Below are 18,351 nucleotides of genomic sequence, written 5' to 3' on the forward strand. Positions count from 1 at the left end.
AACGTGATTGAGTAGGTGAAGGAAGATTTAATAGTTTATGGATAGCAAAAACGAATCCAAATTTCGAACCCCGTTTAGTTATAAAATTGTGATATTTTATAGGAATGGTTGGCTGAATCAAACTATTTTTTATACATTCTATCTATATTTATATACAAAAAAAATTTCTTCGATTGTATCTATATTTATATATAAAAAAAAATTTCTTCGTATCTATATTTATATATAAAAAAGATTTTTTTCAATTGTAATCATTCTTTTTTATATAAATATCTTTATATTAATATTTCATTTTATTATTTTAAAAATATATAATAAGAAGTTTTTTTTATTTTATTTTTATTTTGAACATTCTTGTCATTTTCTCACTAGTACAAAATCTCGAAAAAGTGACCCCAAATAAAGACGATTTTTATAAAATCATCGATAAGAAGGAGATGAGATAATCTTGTAATTTTTTTTTTTTAACCATGGTTGTCCTAAGAATCATCGTTATATACATTGTTGAGCAGTATATAACGATGGGTTTCGTAAGACGGTTCTAGAACTGTCGTTATAAACAATTGATTTATAACGATACATGCAATAATGACGATTCAAGAACCGTCTTTATATGAGCCTTTCTAACTGTCGTTAAAGGACTTTTTTGGAGTAGTGTCTTTTTCTAGTATCCACTCTCATTTTTTTAATTCTATAATATGAAAACTAAAAGTAACTTTTTTTAACAATTTCTCAATTCTCTCTCTATAAAAAACATTCCACTTTCCTCTCTATACAAAACTTCTCACTTCTCTCTCTTAATGGCCCTTAACCTGATCATATATAATATTAATGTATGTGAAACCTCACTCCCTTATCTCACATCCCCTTTTCTATTAGAGACATGTAGTCTTACTTTTTTTCTTTTCTATTTCTCTTTTCTTTTCTGTAGAGACGTACCTACTCTCATCCTCATTTTTTTTTTACTTTTTCTGGTTTTGTTCCAATTGTTCCATCTTCTTTACATGCATTGCGATTTTATATATAGGATTTTGTATATAGTTTTCATATTGGTTTATAGTTCTCGTCATAAGTGCATGAAAATTGGTCCCTTGGTTGAATTAAGATAAGTGACTCTACGTCCAACGCGCTCTCTTCTCGAATCCCCCCACTCACTTTGTTTCTTCCACTCTCAAATGAGTAAGTTTCTTAATTTCTTTTTCAAAAGACACTACAATTGTAAACCTAACCACAATTTTTTTTGTGCATTTCAGATATTCATATGACGTCTGTTGCTTATTTCTTCACTATTTCCCCTTAAATACTTTTTTTTTTCTTTTTATTAAAGACTTAAATGTTTTTTTTATTATTATCAAGAGCACTAAAATGATTGTTTTATAAACATTAACCATTTATTAATTCTTTTATATCTTCAAAGATAATCTTTTTAAGTCTTTAAAACTAAAAAGAAATAAATGTTTTATTAAAGTTATTTACATGTTTCTGTTTTGTCCTCAGGCTTTTTGAATATGAAGGTGTAGAAGCCATTAATCTAGAGGGATAAAGAAGACCCACAAGAGAAAGCACAAAGATGAAGATGGAAATAAGAGTGTTTATTTATTTATTCTCATTGACTCTTTTTTATGTAAAGAAAATAGATGGTTACTGAAAGATGATATAATCATATATTTGTATTTATTCATATGTAACATTAATAGTGACACTAAAGTTATTAAAATGTTCCTTCTCATTTTTATATTAATTGATGAATTTAGTTTTAATAAATCTTATTAAATATATAATAAATATATATAACCTCTTTTATTCAATTTTTAATATTAAATATAACTATATAAACAATAAAATAAAAAACACGGATACACATAAATTGTTGTTAAAGTTAAAGTCAAAATCAAATTTGTAAATTTATTAAATGTGTAACAACTCATTGAAAAACTTTTAAAAGCACAAACTTTAATATTGGTAAATTTTGGAGATACCAAAATTTTTTTAATCCATTTTTAATTGATATTTTTGTTTGAATGTTAGTTGTTCCTACTAGGGAGATAGGACCTAGAGAACTATTGAAGTTTTCTTCTCCTTCCTTCGGTCGATCAGGTTGTTGGGTGATGAACTAGGGTTCTTCTCGTCCTCATGCTTCTCCTTCGGCACTCGGTCTCGGGTGAACACCGGATGGTGGGGGTACCTGCGAAGGCCCGACCGCCGTTAGCGTTCTTGATAAGCACAGGCAGAAGGCGGCCGAGCGCAAGGGCTGTCGCAGCCTAGAGGTGCTACCGTTGAGGGCCGATAGGGTCGGGCCCTCCCACAAGTCCAAGAAACGTCCGAGGGACGGTGGTAATGTGGCCACTACCACCCGTTCGCCTGGAGCCATGCCGACACCTCTGCCTCGTCGAGAGGTGACCGTAGTGGTGCCGCCCTCGCCCCAGCCCGTTGAGCGTGGGGTTGGGCCATCCGAGGCCGGGGCCGCACCTTCGCCTTTCGACCTTCTGGGAAGTGGCTATCAATTCACGCGAAGGGTTCGCGTGGCTCTCCCAGAGGAGACTCGGGAGTGCTTCCGAGACGTCGCTCCCTCGGACCTGCTAAGGAGCGGCCTGGAGCTTATGTGCCACTCCATTGTCCTCGTTCAAAACGAAATTCAAGGGCGAGACTGACAGGCCGAGGACGTGTCTCAACTGGAGCATCAACTGGCTGAGGCAACTGAAGATTTGAAGCAGTCTCTGGCTGCTAACAATGACCTGTCCGCCAGGATCGCTCATGAGGCGGCTGAGAGAGAGCTGGCGCAGAAGGATGTCGCTGAGGCGAGGCGGCTATTGGAGGTCGAGAAATTGGGGGCGGTCGCGGAGATTGCTGAAATGAAGAAGTTGGTCGTGGAGAGGGATGAGAAGCTCTCGTCCTCGGCCACTGAGTTGGTCGCCCTTCAAGCCACGAAAGATCAAGTTGAGGCCGAGCTTGATGAAAATTATGAGGAGGCCGAGGAGCTGCTGAAACAATGTTTTGACCGAGTCGTGCGTCAAGCGCACGTGCTTTATGGTGGGTCGCCGACCACTGGTAACTTTGACCTTGATTGTGAGGTTTACCAGGGTCAGCTGGTGCCGATTGTTGAGGTGGCAGCCTTGACTGCTCAAGAGGCTGTGCCGGTCGAGACCCAGAAGGGGCAAGCCAAGGCCTAGGAGGGAGAGTGCGTAGAGATTCAAGATTAGGTTAGCCCTTGGCTGGATTGTGGCCTTTTCTTGCTTTTAGTTTCCCCCGAGGTCGGGGTGTGACCTCCTCCTTTTGCCTTTTAATATATCGCCCTTTTTTCTTTCGCTTGATCTTTATTTCTTTTAATTTGCACAAGTTAAGCATGTCAGATTTTATTTGTTTGGGTTGTCGGCCATTTTAATTGTGATGTTTAATCGAACAAGTATAAATGGGCGGTCGGCCACCTAGTTGTGATTATTAATCGAACAAGTAAAGAAAGGCGGTCAGCCATTTTAATTGTGATGTTTAATCGAACAAGTATAAATGGGCGGTCGACCACTTAGTTGTGATTGTTAATCAAACAAGTAAAGAAGGGCGGTCGACCATTTTAATTGTGATGTTAATCGAACAAGTATAAATGGGCGGTCGGCCACTTAGTTGTGATTATTAATCGAACAAGTAAAGAAGGGCGTTCGGCCATTTAGTGCGTGAGGTGTTGGCAGGGTATGCCAGTTAGGGCTTTGTCCAACCAAACCTGATGGGTCAGACTCGACAGGGTATGCCGGTTAGGGCTTCATCCAGACCGAGATGAGAGAGGTGTTGGCAGGGTATGCCGGTTAAGGCTCCATCCAGACCAAACCTGATGGGTCGGACTCGGCAGGGTATGTCGGTTAGGGCTTCATCCAGACCGAGCCGAGAGAGGTGTTGGCAGGGCAGGCCGGTTAAGGCTCCATCCATACCAAACCTGATGGGTCAGACTCGGTAGGGTATGCCGGTTAGGGCTTCATCCAGACCGAGCCAATAAAGGTGTTGGCAGGGTATGCCGGTTAGGGTTTCATCCAGACCGAGCCAAGAGAGGTGTTGGCAGGGTATGCCGGTTAAGGCTCCATTCAGACCAATCCTGATGGGTCGGACTCGGCAGGGTATGTTGGTTAGGGCTTCATCCAGACCGAGCCGAGAGAGGTGTTGGCAGGGTATGCCGGTTAAGGCTCCATCCAGACCAAACCTGATGGGTCGGACTCGACAAGGTATGCCGGTTAGGACTTCATCCAGACCGAGCCGAGAGAGGTGTTGGTAGGGTATGCCGGTTAAGGCTTCATCCAGACCAAACCTGATGGGTCAGACTCGGCAGGGTATGTCGGTTAGGGCTTCATCCAGACCGAGCCGAGAGAGGTGTTGGCAGGGTATGTCGGTTAAGGCTCCTTCCAGACCAAACATGATGGGTCGGACTCGGCAGGGTATGCCGGTTAGGGCTTCATCCAAACCGAGCCGAGTGGTTACAGGAGAGCAAGGTTAGTACTTTGATGAAAGTGCCTCGTTAAAACCTCCCTGGTGGGGTGAGGAAAGAGTAAGTGACTTTATTAATTTTAGCTGTAGTAGAACTTGAGGTGCGTGACATTCCACGTCCTCGGTACAATTTTGCCCGAAAGCCATTCTAAGTGATAAGCTCCCCCCTCTGCGACTTCTCGGACTCGGAAAGGTCCTTCCCAGTTGGACGAGAATTTTCCTTCATTTTTTCTCACATCGTTGTGCATTCTCCAGACGAGGTCGCCCTTCTAGAAACTTCTCGGCCGGTCGGTCAGGTTGTTGGGTGATGAACTGGGATTCTTCTCGTCCTCTTGCTTCTCCTTCGGAACTCAGTCTCGGGTGAACACCGGATGGTGGGGGTAACTGCGAAGGCACTCTGACGCTCAAGTCAGTAAAGCGGGTGATCAGTTCTCTTGTAGGTGAAGAGTAATAAATGACGTACCTTTCCCCTTGGGATGTGTGCTATTTATATTATTCTAATGGGCTTACCTTATTGGGCCTGATTAGCGAAGTGGATTTCGCTTAGGGTTGCATTACCTAATCCTTAATAACGGATTAACTTCACTGACCTTGGTTTGAGCATTAATGGTAATATGGGTCGGTCGGCCAGGCCGACCGTGACGATTCCCCTGGTCTCGACCACGATTACATGGTCTCGACTAGGGTTCCCTGGTCTCGGTCAGGTGGATCAGGTCTCGGTCATCTCGGCCAAGTCTCGTAGGTCTCAGCCAGGTTTCCCTGGTCTCGGCCAGGTCTCGGTCAGGTGGGTCTCGGTCAGGAAGACCAGGTGTCGGTCTCGTCCATACCGATACATTTGTTAAAATGTTATTTTTAGATAAAATAAAACATAAGAGAGAAGATGAATTCGTTTGTTTAACTATCTGTAGTATTTTTTTTTTTTTTATATTTCATGTATATAGAGAAGGTAACAAGTATATTGGCCAACTAGTAAATTTAGGAATTGATTAGAAGATTTTTTTTTTTGTTTCGAAAATTTGCCCACGTATATTATATAAGATTTCTTTAAAAACCAATTAGACTATGGATTTTATTGTATTATGGATTTAGTTTGATCTTCATATTTATACTAATTTTTTTAATAATATATTCCTTTCAAGAAGAGATGATTAGTGAAATTTGGAGTACAACTTAAACTTAAATGAGATGTTGAAGTTTTATAATAATACTTAAAAGACGATAATCTTTTATGAAAAAAATTAAATATATTATTAACTCAATGTTCAAATCTTCAAATTGATTAATTAAATAACTATAGGTCATGAATACACTTTATCAAAGGATACAAGGCTTTTAAAATAGACTAATATTAATTTATTTATTTTTAATTTTTAGTTGTTTCTATTTGTACATATGTTTAGTCTTTATTTTTGTTTTTTCTTATTCTAACTTTTATTGACTCTTTACATTCTCGGATGAACTAACATAGCAACCAGAGCTTTAATACCATATTATAAAAAATAATAGAGATGAACAAAGGAGAAAAAGGAAAACAAAGAATATGAAAAAATAATACACCCATTCAAGAGAGAATGTAAAGAGCCAATAAATGGTAGAATAAGAAAAGAAAAAAAAATAAAGGTTAAACACATGTACAAATAGAAATAACTAAGAAAATTAGAAAATAAAAAAATTGATATTAGCTTTCTTCCAAAAGCCTTGTATTCTTATCCTTTGATATCCCCCGCAAGTTGGGGAACAAATATTGACGAGACACAATATAGAAAAAATAATCTTGAAAGATTGAGGACTTAAGACTTTGGTATAAATGTTAGCCAGTTGCTCGTGAAACATTGGATTTTCTACAATGTATCTTCCTGAGTCATTGTCACAATATTAAAGAGATGATTGCTCAAAAGAAACTTTAAAGTCTTAAAAAAGATAAGTTAGCCAATGAATTTTACATGTAACAATGTTCATTGCCCTGTACTTAGCTTTATAGGAACTCTTTGATATTGTTCATTACTTCTTTGATTTACAAGATATGAGTAAATTCTCATATTCCAAGATACACACTAAAATAATTCACTAATTGTATTGAATCACTGTAAGTTCCCCAATCACTATCACAAAATGCCTTTAGATTAGCATAAAGAGAAAAATAAACCAAGATTTGGAGCTCCTTTAATATATATGAGAATTCTAATTGTTGCAGTATGTTGAACAAGATGCTTTGATGTCTCCAAATCCAAGTGGAAAGCTTGAAGACCTTGCTGTTGTTGTGTGTGTGTGTGCCTAGTTGTTTGAAACTTGTTAATTCACTCCTTAAGTTGATCCAAGCTCAATTGAATCTTTAAAATTTTGAAAAGATGGATTTTCTAAAAGGAAGTGAAATTTCAACAGGTTGAAATTTCGATTTAACAGGTTGTTTGACACCTAGTGGATTTTAAGCTTTGTCTTTGCCTTTGCTGTCAAACAAATTTCAACAGATTGAAATTTCAATTTAACAGGTTGTTTGACACTTAGTGCATTTCAAAATGATTTGGAAAAGCTTTGTCTTTGCCTTTGCTGTCAAACAAATTTTAACAGGTTAAAATTTCGAAACAACAGGTTATTTGACACTTAGTGATTTTGAATGCTGTCAAATAACATTCAATCGGTTATTTCGAAAATCAACCGAATGTTTTGCTGAAAACCTTAACAAAATGTTGTTAGGTGGTTTTTCTGTTTTAAATGATTCCAACATCTTTTGGTCTTTTGTTGTAATTTTTTTAACCATTTGATTGAAAGATATAAAGGCGGTTTTACGCTCCTATGCTTTAACTAAGAAAGAGATCAATCAAAAACAGTTTTCAAAGAGCTTTTGGATCATCTCAAGTGTGGAATAGGATTGGGTCTTGTATTCTGATCTTTGAACTTGTGATTTACTCAAGTGTTTTCTATTCCCTTCCTTCTTAATAATTGTATTTTTGTACTAGTGCTTCCAAGAAGTGTTGTGTGTTCTTGAGGGGATCAAGATCAACATTCTTGGAGTGGTGTGTGGTTGCAAAGAGGGTGAGTGAGCTTTATGGGATTCAAAGTTACCTCTTTGTGGTTGTGTAAGTTGTAATCTGTGATTGATTACATAGTGAATTCTCAGTGGTTTCTGAGGACTGGATGCAGCTCAGGTGTTGAGTGAACCAGTATAAACATTCTGTGTGAATCTCTCTATCCTTACACTCTTTAAATTGCTTTAAATCTGTTTTGATAAAACTGCTGATAAAAACAAACGGATATTTCGTAAAAACAACAGGTTGACTTTCTGCATCAAGATTAAAACTATTTTATATTTGGCTAGACAGTTTTTCCATTGATTAATTCTTCATTGCCTTTCACTCTACCTTCAATACTTGTGAAAATCTTTCAAAAAAAATTCACCCCCCTCTTGTTTTAGCCCTATAATTCTAACACAGTATAGTTAACAATTTTAGACTTGACAAAAAACTGAGAAAGTTGTTGCACAAAAAATGTTATGTAAGGTCAGGTATTAGCAAGATACATAAGTCTTCCAATCAATCTTTTGTAGGCTTGAACATCTTTGAAAGGAACACTTCCTGTAGAAAACAATTTTGCATGATTATCAATAGGAGTGAGTGTAGGTTTGCAGGCTAAAAGACCAACATATGTTAACAATTCTAGAGTATATTTCCTTTTATTCATCATTATCCCTTTCTTACTTGCTATTTCAAGACCAAGAAAATATCTTAAATCTTCAAGATCCTTAATCTTGAATGTTTGGTTCAAGGCTTGTTTGATTATATCGATCTCCTCTTTATCATTTTCTGCCAATATTATATCATCCACATATCCCAATAATAATGTAAGAGATCCTTCGGAAGAATTAATAAACACATAATGATTATTCATAGATTAAGTATATCTCATAGAAAGCAAAAAGAATGAAAGTTTGGTAAACCACTCTCTCTTGACTTGCTTAATGCCATATAAAACATTTTTTAATGTACAAACTGGTCCTGGTTAAATATAAGTCAATCGAGGAGGAGCAACCATGTATACATATTCTTTAAACTCTCCATGTAAAATGACATTGTTTATGTCTAACTGTTTCAATTCCCAATTATAGATAGAAGCTAGAGAAAGAAGCAACCTTATGGTGGTTGTTCTCGCCAAACTAGAGGTCGGGAGTTTAGAGGTGGTCTCTGAGATGATTCACTTGTAACCGCAACTTTGAATGTCTAGGATCACAATGAGATGAGGGGAGCTTCACCTGTTGACAATACTCCCACAATAAAGTAATTGAGATCATAAAATATAAGTGTAGTATGTATTGCATAAAACAATGTATACCTTTGCTTAGAGAACTCTGCCCCTTTTGTTCGGGGAATCGTAACAAATTCCTTACCTGCTTTTTAAATCAGGCGTTTATCAAGGGTGGTGATGAACAAAACATCTCTCTTTCCTATTTTTCAGCCAAAGCGTGTTTTAAAAATGAATAAATAAAATAAATAGGTATAAACAACAAAACTGACTTCATCAAAACTTTTTCCGATAAGAACCGACTTACACAAGTTTTAATATCCAAATATAGGGATCGGGTATTCTTCTGATAAGCTCCAGACAGTACATTTAGTCAAAGAAATTAACCATAAATTCATATAATATAGGCATAGTTATAGAGGTAAAAATACCATCTTATACTTTCATTGGTGATTCATAGAGCTAGGCTATTTTTTTTCGGTTAAGTATCTGAACAATGCGATCAGATACTAACCGTCCACAAATGGGCAATACAATGGTCATCTTTGCTACTAGAGAGAAAGTATCAAGGTAGTCAATGCCTTCTCTTTGTCTGTATCCCTTTGCCACTAACCTTGCTTTATACATTTCAACTGTCCCATTAGCCTTATATTTGATTTTGAATACCTATTTGCAACCTATGACAACTTTGTCCTTAGGAAGAAAAGCAATCTCCCATGTTTGATTTGACTCCAAAGCAGGTATCTCACATTGTTAACTCTAATTTTACAATAGTCTATATCTAGTGGCAATATTTCTAATCAAATCTCTGTTATTCCTTCCAACATGGAAGCACACATTGGTAATAAATTTCTTTCTTCCTTCAGTTTTTTAATTATTGATAGTGGTGCTACTGACCACATTTGTTCATCCTTATTTATTTCACTTCATATCATCAAATTAATCCTATTCGTGTTAAAGTAGCAAATGGAAATCAAGTCATTGTCCTGGAAGTGTTTTTCTCAATCAAAATCATCTCATAGATAATGTTCTGCATATTTCTTACTTCACTCTTAATCTTCTTTTAGTAACAAAATTGATTGATAATTTATCTTGTGTTCTTACCTTTGACTCTAATGGCTTTCACATTAAGGATAAAAGCTCCTTAAAGATGATTGGTTCAACTTAGATGCAATATAGACTTTATATACTGAGGATCCCATCCTATCAGAAACTTCAAATCCAACCCACCAAATCTACACATACCATCAATACTATTAATGTTAGTGCTAATGATCTAGAAACCCTTTGACATTTTTTATTAGGGCATATTTCAAACAAATGTATTGTTGTTATCATGAATGAATTTCCTTTTGTTAAATAAAAAAAATCTAAAAAATGTTTTGATTTGATTTATGTATGAGAACCATACTCAATACGGTCAATTCATGATCATAAATATTTATTGACCATGGTTGATAACTATTCGAGGTACACATGAATTTTTCTTTTAAAACAAAAATGTGAAGTTTGTGAAGACTTCGAAAAATTTTGTTGTTTTTGTTCAAATACAATTTGAGACAACAATAAATAATAAGAAGTAACAATGAGACTTAATTTTTCATATCTAGTTTCTTTATCAACAAATGAATAGAGTATCAAACATCATGTGTCAATATTCCACAACAAAATAGTATAGTTGAAAAGAAGCATGATCATTTATTAAATGTAAAAAAACTCTCATAATACAATCTTATTTACCTGAAATTTATTCCTTCTCATATTCTCTGCTTCTTTTACTTTTGTTCCTCTCTATTTTTTTTATAATACACTTTGATAAATTAATTAATTTGAAAACTAAAAGGGAAGTATACCATTTCCACTGATACTTATTTATTCATTAAGTAATTTCACAAACATATTACACAAGGACAAACTGGCTCACACATAATACATACGTTGAAGTTCTAGAATTTAGATTTTATTCACATGGTAAGACTCCACATTATACATATTTTGTGCAGCTCAAATACCACAATATGCCTTGATCCTAGAAGCAGCTTTTACAGCTTCTTCTGTGAGGAAGAAACGAAGATATCCATATTGGTCAAATGGTTTATAACGAAGAGGGTGTTCTTCATCCACTAATTTTTCCTCTGGTTCCATCACCTTTCCAGCATATGAAAGCAGCCCCAAACTGTATCTCTCTACCTTTGAATTCATTAATACTCTGTGTACACAACCGCGTATCCTGTCATTACTCCATACCTGCAAATTTAGAGTTTTAATGGCAGAACAATTATCAATGATTTTTATAGTACAATGGACTATGTTAACCAATAAAGACAGATGGTTGTGTTAGGCCTTCAACAATCACTATAGAACTCATCATATAATACATGCCTCATTCGAAGAAATTCATAATAGTTTATTTAATAATGTAATGTTTGGTTAGCAATGAGCAATCACTATTCCATAAGTCAATCATTGCACAATATTGTTAGTGCAAGTTTTTATATTATTAATCAAAGATAAAAAGAATACATTACCATAAATGCATCACCAGCCAAGACAGCAAAGATGGAGGGTGAGGCATCAACCTGGAACCACTCTCCATTCTTCAACTGAATTTCTAAGCCATTTAACCTCTGATTCAATATTGTAAGGAAACCAGAATCTGTATGAGGATGCACTCCCAAGTTGGTCTCACCAGCCTCAGGTGTTCTATATTTGTAGCATCTCAGAACATAATCTGTTGATTCAAGCAAACACTCACATTTCTCATTCTCCAATCCATAGCTCCCAAACACCATTCTCTTAACAATATAATCCAGTTCTGCAACTTTCTTTCCATATGAATTCACAATTTCACTAAAAAAACAACAGGAAAATGTTTGATATCACGTACAGCAAGTTCATTTCTGTTACAATAACTAATAACTCTGATTTAATAACTTCAAAGTTTGTTGACAAGTTCAATAGTAAAATTGGAAAATGGTTCATTAGTTGATTACCTGAATTGATCATTCCCTTGTGGCCACATAGTGGTTGTGTACTTGTGACAACTTTTAGCATTCAATGGGTTATCGATGGCCATGGATTCATACAAAGGAATATCACGGCGTTGCCCTGCATAGCTATAGATAGGCTTTTCAGTGGTGTGCTGCATTTTTGTTTCTAATGGAAGGTCAAAGAGTTGTTCCATTGCAGAGAAGACAGAGTCGTTGACCAGTGGTTCAACCTTATTGTAGTGTGCTAAGAATCCACCGTGATCCTCTAAGGCACCCCTCACAGCATCAGAAGTGGAAATCCATGTTTGAGTACCAAGTTTTAGGTTTTCATCACTGAAATCAATAATAGGTAGAGATTTTGTATTCTCTCTTTCCAACCCCATCAATAACAGGTAGTGTTTTACCAAATTTTTTGGATTTTGAAACTCCTACATCTGTGTATTTATATTTGATTTCAACTAAGTAAGATCTAACTTTAGGAATATATTTTGTGGAACTTCATCAATTATAGTGGATATGTACATATATAATATCTTCCCTTCGTTTCTGAATTACGAGTGTATATCAGATATCCAACATTTTTCAATTTTCATATATTTTACTGATATCTTAAATATATAAAATGTTTATATATTTTTATTTTTATTATAAATTTAATGGTAAAATGTATAAAAATTAAAATTGGTAAACATAGTGATATAATGTGGAGAAAACAACTTGGATGATAAAATATGTGAAAATAAATTTAATGATAAAATTGAAGATAAAAACTTAAGTGCTAAAATTTGTAAAATATTTAGAGTTGACTGATAGATTATATTATTAATATTTTTCTTTTATACATATATTGAACTCAATAATTGATATATATACAGGACCACCATATAATTTCACACTCATGATCTCAGCAAATGTATTCAATACCTTTGGACATTGGCTTTAATCCACGATAATTAATTATTAAAATCTTCCATTAATTTTCGTACAAACGTCACCATTTATTCTATTCAGATTAAAACAATATATATAGTGCACCTAACACATGTAAAAAAATAATTGTCCTTTATAACTTCTTGACATGATTGAATTTTAAAAAAATATATATAGTGCACCTAACACATGTAAAAAAAAAAGTAAATTTTAAGTTAAGTGATTGAGTGGAATTATATTATGCAAACTGCGTCCATGCCAATTTGTTTTCCAAGCCAAGTTTCTTATTCCATAACAAAATAATAATATTTTTCTTTAAATTATAAGAATTATATCTTCAGATAATTTTGGTTAAAGAAATGAAATCTCCTTCCAAATCAATTATCACATTAAGAGGATTCATATGAAAAAAATGGGATCTGAGACTGAAGTGAAGCTTCCAATTATTGACTTCTCCGTCGTGGAGTTGGAATCCAATGTTGCAGAGTGGGAATCAGTGAAATCCCAAGTTCACAAAGCACTTGTAGAGTATGGTTGCTTTGAGGCTGTGTTTGATGAAGTACCTTTGCATATTCGAAAAGCAATATTTTTTGAAGTGGACGAGTTATTCAATCTCCCTTTAGAAACCAAGAAACTAGCTGTGTCAAGCAAGCCATTCCGTGGTTATGTTGGTCCTATTCAACTCTATGAGAGCATAGGAATTGACGATGCTGATGTTTATGAGAAAGTGGAAAGTTTGATCAACATCTTATGGCCACAAGGAAAATCAAGTTTTAGGTATGCATTACAAACTACTCTTTTTTTAACACACACCACCACATCTCATACTTGTGATTTACCATTTATGTTTGAGCACAAGAAAAGTTACAAATCTTGCCACATCAATCAATTGCTAGTGAAACAACAACTTTTTACATCATAAAATAACATACCCTTTTGAGCCTCTTTTGTTGTTAATTACATGGCAGCAAAAATCTGCAGTTCTTCACTGAGAAAGTGTCAAGGTTGGATCGGATGATTAGGAAGATGTGTTTGGAGAGTTTAGGTGTTGAAAAGTATTTGGATGAGCACATGAACTCAACATATTACCTTGCACGGCTTATCAAGTACACAGCCCCTCAAACTAATGAACCGAAAGTTGCCATAGCAGAGCACACAGATAAGAACATATTCACCATACTATGTCAAAATCAAATTGATGGCTTAGAGATTCAGACCAAAAATGGAGAGTGGATCAAATACAAGCCCTCATCATCAAACAGTTTCGTTGTTGTCACTGGCGACACATTTTATGTAATTTCTATATCACTTACAAAATCTTATAAGAAAATGTAGCACAAAAAATACTTAGTGATTAATGCAAGATCTCAATGAAATATGTTGCAGGCGTGGACTAATGGGAGGGTGCATACACCGATTCACCAAGTGATGATGACTGGAAATGAGACAAGGTTGACTGTTGGATTGTTCACAGTTCCAAAACCAGGGTTCATAATAAAGGCACCAAATGAGCTTGTGACAGAGGAGCACCCTTTGCTTTTCAAGCCCTTTGTCCAGAGTGAGTTCATGAAGTTTCTTCGCTCTTCTCAGAATACAAAAAATGCTCTCAAGGTTTATTGTGGAGTTTGACATTTGATCCATGGTAGCAACTGCTCCCTTACATACAGATTTTGTCTGTATGTAAAATCAACATTTTTTCCGTATGTAATTATTAGCACCATAAAATAAAATTAGCAGTGAATGAGATTCAAAACCAAGTTCCTTTAGCAATCCTTCAGCAATCAAGTAAAATTTAACCACTACACCAAACAAATTCTTTAGTTTTATTATGATTTTTATTATACTTATTATTATTATTATTAATACTAACAATATTAATAATATTAACAATATTAATAATATTAACAATATTAATAATATTAACAATATTAATAATACTAACAATATTAATAATATTAATAATACTAACAATACTAACAATACTAACAATATTAACAATACTAACAATACTAACAATATTAATAATACTAACAATAATAATAATACTAACAATATTAATGATACTAACAATATTAACATATGAATCACATTTAATTTATTTATAATCTACTTGAATCTAAACATAATTTATTATATTATCTATTAGTACGAATCAAATTTAATATATGTCATACTCATAATCATCATATTACCTATTACATTAAAATCAACTATCATATTAATTATTATTTTACGATCATATTGACTTAATTAAGTTCATTATAGGTAGTTGGTTTTACTTGTGTGTTATAGTAAAGAATATTGTCAACAAACAATATTATCTTTTAACATAAAATGATGACTTTTACATTAACTATTAATTAAATCTCTAATACCTACTAGTTAGCATATCATTATAGTTTAAACTATATTAATTATTCCATAAATCTATGTAAAAAGTTGTTACTAAATAACTCTTTCTACTAATATATAAATCATAATGACAAAGTGATTAAATAATTTATAATTTAAAATATTTTAAAAATTATACATTATATCAATTTTAATCTATGTAAGTAAATATTTGAAAATAAGATTTTTTTTATCGACAAAGAATAACAAAAATTAAACAAAACATTTTAAGGATATTTCAATCCTTATACAAGAATCTCAAATCAGAAAAGAAGTGTAAGATACAAACACCTATATAGCCATCTAACAAAAACTTCACAACTACCTATAATAACCTATATTTGAAAATAAGATATCAAATAATTTTATATTAATATATATATATATATATATATAATATGAAAGTAAATTTAAATTTAACCATGAGTTTTAAAAAATTAATGATTAAAAAAGAAATATATTAATCAATATATATGTATTTATAGTATTAAAGTTATATTAATATTATATAATTTCTTCATTTTTCTCTCTATCTATCTATATCCGGATAAAAGTAATATTACTCAAGTCAAATAAAACTACTATACACACACAATAAATATCTAAATGTATATTTATATCAAAATTAATATTAATAATATGAATATAATATTGATAATATGAATATAATATTAATAATATGAATATTAATACTAATAATATTAATAATAATATTAATAAATATTAATAATAATATGAATATTAATACTAATAATATTAATAATAATATTAATAATATTAATAATAATGTTAATAATAATATTAATAATAATGTTAATAATAATATTAATAATAATGTTAATAATAATATTAATAATAATGTTAATAATAATATTAATAATAATGTTAATAATAATATTAATAATAATTATATTAATATGTATAAATTATATTAATATGTATAAGTATAATAAAAATAATAATATGACCAAAGAATTTGTCTGGTCTAGTGGTCAATGCTTCCCCTGGTCACTGGAAAGACTTGGGTTCGAATAATCCTGGCTGAGTTTGCTTGTAACATTATTTTGGGGCTTGGTTTCGAGTCCTATGGGTTTGGGTCCGAATCCTAGCCAGTGCAAAATGCCTCTAGGATTTATCCGTATGTAAACCTATTTTATATACGGATTTTGATTATGGTATGTGTAACTTTACCTAAATAAAAGAATAAAATAAATCTTAAAAGATAAGTACTTTCTAAAACTATGCAAAAAACCATAGTTTTATATTTCAGTTAATGAAAAATAAATAAAAGGAAATTTTACTACCTATTGACACATTAATATTAAAAGTGACATTTAATATATTTTATACTTAATATTTAATAAATTTGTGAATTTTGATGCAAATATCTAATTAGGATGATTGCATGCATGTATTGTTAACTCGAGGCTAATAAGTTTAGCGTAAGTTTTTATAGTATAAATAAATAAAAAGTTATTTGTGTAACAACTTTGAATAGATATTATTAAATTTAATAAATATAATATACGTCATGTTTAATGATTGCATACATGTATTGTTAACTCGAGGCTTAGTTTAGCGTAAGTTTTTATAGTATAAATAAATAAAAAGTTATCTGTGTAACAACTTTGAATAGTTATTTTTTGTCTCGCCATTTTTACCTATAACAATCAAATTTCAATTCAAAATAACAAATCCTCGTCATTCACACCACATTCACAATACAAAAATTATCCAAATAGTTAAACAAAGTCATTTAGATAATTTTGTCCATCAAAATCATTCAAACTAAATATTAATACATAAAATATAACTTATAATTAAAATAAAACATAAAATAGAATTGTACTTTAGAAATTAACTACAAGTATGAAAACTTAAAATGTTCGATTACAATTATATAAAAAGAGTGCAAATGAAAATATAAAATGCATCCCAAGAAGTAAATAGTAGTGATGTGATCTGTAAAAAAATACAAACAATGTGAATAAGTAAATGCAAATAACTAAAATATTTAGTATATAATAAAAATGTGAAATAATTAAACTTACAGTTTGGGATGCACTTTAAGGGAGGAGTTTGTCATCATACTAGTGGTGGAATTGACTTGTGCTAGTGAAAGCATTGTCATATTGCAACATTGAGACAAATTGTTCCTCTATGACCTTCATTTCCTCCTTTAAGTGTGCATACTTTTGACCCCACATATTAAGTTTTGCACGAAGTTGTTGATTTTCAATCAACTGATCAGATTGTGAAGCGTCGGAAGCATAGGGTTGAGTGAGGGAAGAGACACCTTGGCAGAAGTTAGCAACCAAGTCTGTTGTACCATACACTCGACCTCTTTGAAAATCCTAACAAAATTCTGTTTTGGTAGTTGAATGTGCTTTAAATGATTTCCAACTGAATACGCTCTTCTATTAAATGCTTTGACCAATCTTTGAAAAGTATAAATGGTTTGTTTATGTTTTAAAACAAATAAGAGAAACAGATTTGACTTTCAGTTGTGAGAAAGATTGCTTTCAAGTTTTTGAACATTCACATCAAGCTTTGAGTTTTCTCAAGAAAGAATGGAATAGGATTGCAGCTGTATTGATTTCATATTGTTCTGTAAACAAGTGTAATTTGTTCTGAATCTTCTGTAAATTCTGGTGTTGTTGCCAATGAGTGTTGTGTGTTCTTGAGGTGTCAAGATCAACATTCTTGGTGTGTGTTGTGCCAAAATGAGTGTGTTTCTTGAAGGGTTCAAGGTCACTACTTTGGTGGTTTGTGTGTAATCTGTGTTGATTGCTTAGTGGATTACCCAGTGGCTTATGGGGACTGGATGTAGCTCTTGGTTTAAGAACGAACCAGTATAAACTGTTTGTGTATCTCTTTCTTCCCTTACACTCATTTAAATTCATTTGTTATTGCTTTACTAGTATAAACAACCAATTGTTTTTCTGGTGCTTTGCTGTTTTGTGCTTAAATTCTTGGCTAACTGAAATTTTGATCTGGATTCACACAAGGGATTTTGTTCAAGCTGAAAAAGTTTTCAAAAACCCCTCTTAAAAAATTCACCCCCCCTCTCGTTTAAGGCCATATATTTTAACACCTTAGACAAATTATTGCTAATGAAGGTGCAGAGATGTTGTGCTTGCAAGAAACAAAAATGGCGGCTTTCTCTGATGCTAGGGGTTACCAAATGTGGGGGGATAGTAATGTTGGATGGTTGCATAACGAAGGTGTACACGATGCTGGGAGCATGTTAACCATGTGGCACAAAGATGCTTTCAGCTATAATAGTCATGTGATGGGAAAAGGTTTCATTGCAACGTTTGGTCAGCACCTAAGATCC

At 33.2% G+C, this 18,351-nt stretch overlaps 2 protein-coding genes across 5 annotated transcripts; one reads left to right on the top strand and one right to left on the bottom strand.

Annotated features, from left to right (window-relative positions):
* Positions 1 to 10,558: 10,558 nt before the first annotated feature.
* LOC137813997 (probable 2-oxoglutarate-dependent dioxygenase AOP1.2) lies at positions 10,559 to 12,188 on the bottom strand. The gene is made up of 3 exons (XM_068616509.1): positions 11,697 to 12,188; positions 11,232 to 11,553; positions 10,559 to 10,950 (listed from the first exon to the last, which is right to left on the bottom strand). Exons 1-3 carry the CDS (start codon positions 12,074 to 12,076, stop codon positions 10,708 to 10,710), a joined length of 945 nt encoding a protein of 314 aa, XP_068472610.1. The 5' UTR covers positions 12,077 to 12,188; the 3' UTR covers positions 10,559 to 10,707.
* Positions 12,189 to 12,823: 635 nt separating this feature from the next.
* Positions 12,824 to 16,240, top strand: LOC137813998 (probable 2-oxoglutarate-dependent dioxygenase AOP1). Of its 4 annotated transcripts, none has more exons than XR_011081581.1 (4): positions 12,824 to 13,400; positions 13,592 to 13,916; positions 14,010 to 14,303; positions 16,144 to 16,240. XR_011081581.1 is itself a non-coding variant. In XM_068616510.1 (3 exons), exons 1-3 carry the CDS (start codon positions 13,027 to 13,029, stop codon positions 14,250 to 14,252), a joined length of 942 nt encoding a protein of 313 aa, XP_068472611.1. In that variant the 5' UTR covers positions 12,825 to 13,026; the 3' UTR covers positions 14,253 to 14,376. The 4 variants fall into 4 exon arrangements, 1 of the variants encoding a protein (XP_068472611.1); XR_011081579.1 differs by having other exon boundaries at positions 12,825 to 13,400; positions 14,010 to 14,323; XR_011081580.1 differs by having other exon boundaries at positions 12,825 to 13,400; positions 16,128 to 16,240.
* Positions 16,241 to 18,351: the final 2,111 nt, after the last annotated feature.

This window comes from Phaseolus vulgaris, chromosome 1 (genome assembly GCF_000499845.2).
Source record: "Phaseolus vulgaris cultivar G19833 chromosome 1, P. vulgaris v2.0, whole genome shotgun sequence".
In the NCBI taxonomy this organism is placed as follows: Eukaryota; Viridiplantae; Streptophyta; class Magnoliopsida; order Fabales; family Fabaceae; genus Phaseolus; species Phaseolus vulgaris.

Excerpts from the sequence above, each read along its gene's own strand:
- LOC137813997 (XM_068616509.1), bottom strand. The coding sequence starts at position 12,076 with ATGGGGTTGGAAAGAGAGAATACAAAATCTCTACCTATTATTGATTTC. Across the intron at positions 11,554-11,696 it reads CAAGGGAATGATCAATTCAG|TGAAATTGTGAATTCATATG; the intron begins GTAATCAACTAA and ends TTGTTTTTTTAG. Across the intron at positions 10,951-11,231 it reads TGGCTGGTGATGCATTTATG|GTATGGAGTAATGACAGGAT; the intron begins GTAATGTATTCT and ends CTAAATTTGCAG.
- LOC137813998 (XM_068616510.1), top strand. The coding sequence starts at position 13,027 with ATGAAAAAAATGGGATCTGAGACTGAAGTGAAGCTTCCAATTATTGAC. Across the intron at positions 13,401-13,591 it reads CAAGGAAAATCAAGTTTTAG|CAAAAATCTGCAGTTCTTCA; the intron begins GTATGCATTACA and ends ATTACATGGCAG. Across the intron at positions 13,917-14,009 it reads TCACTGGCGACACATTTTAT|GCGTGGACTAATGGGAGGGT; the intron begins GTAATTTCTATA and ends AATATGTTGCAG.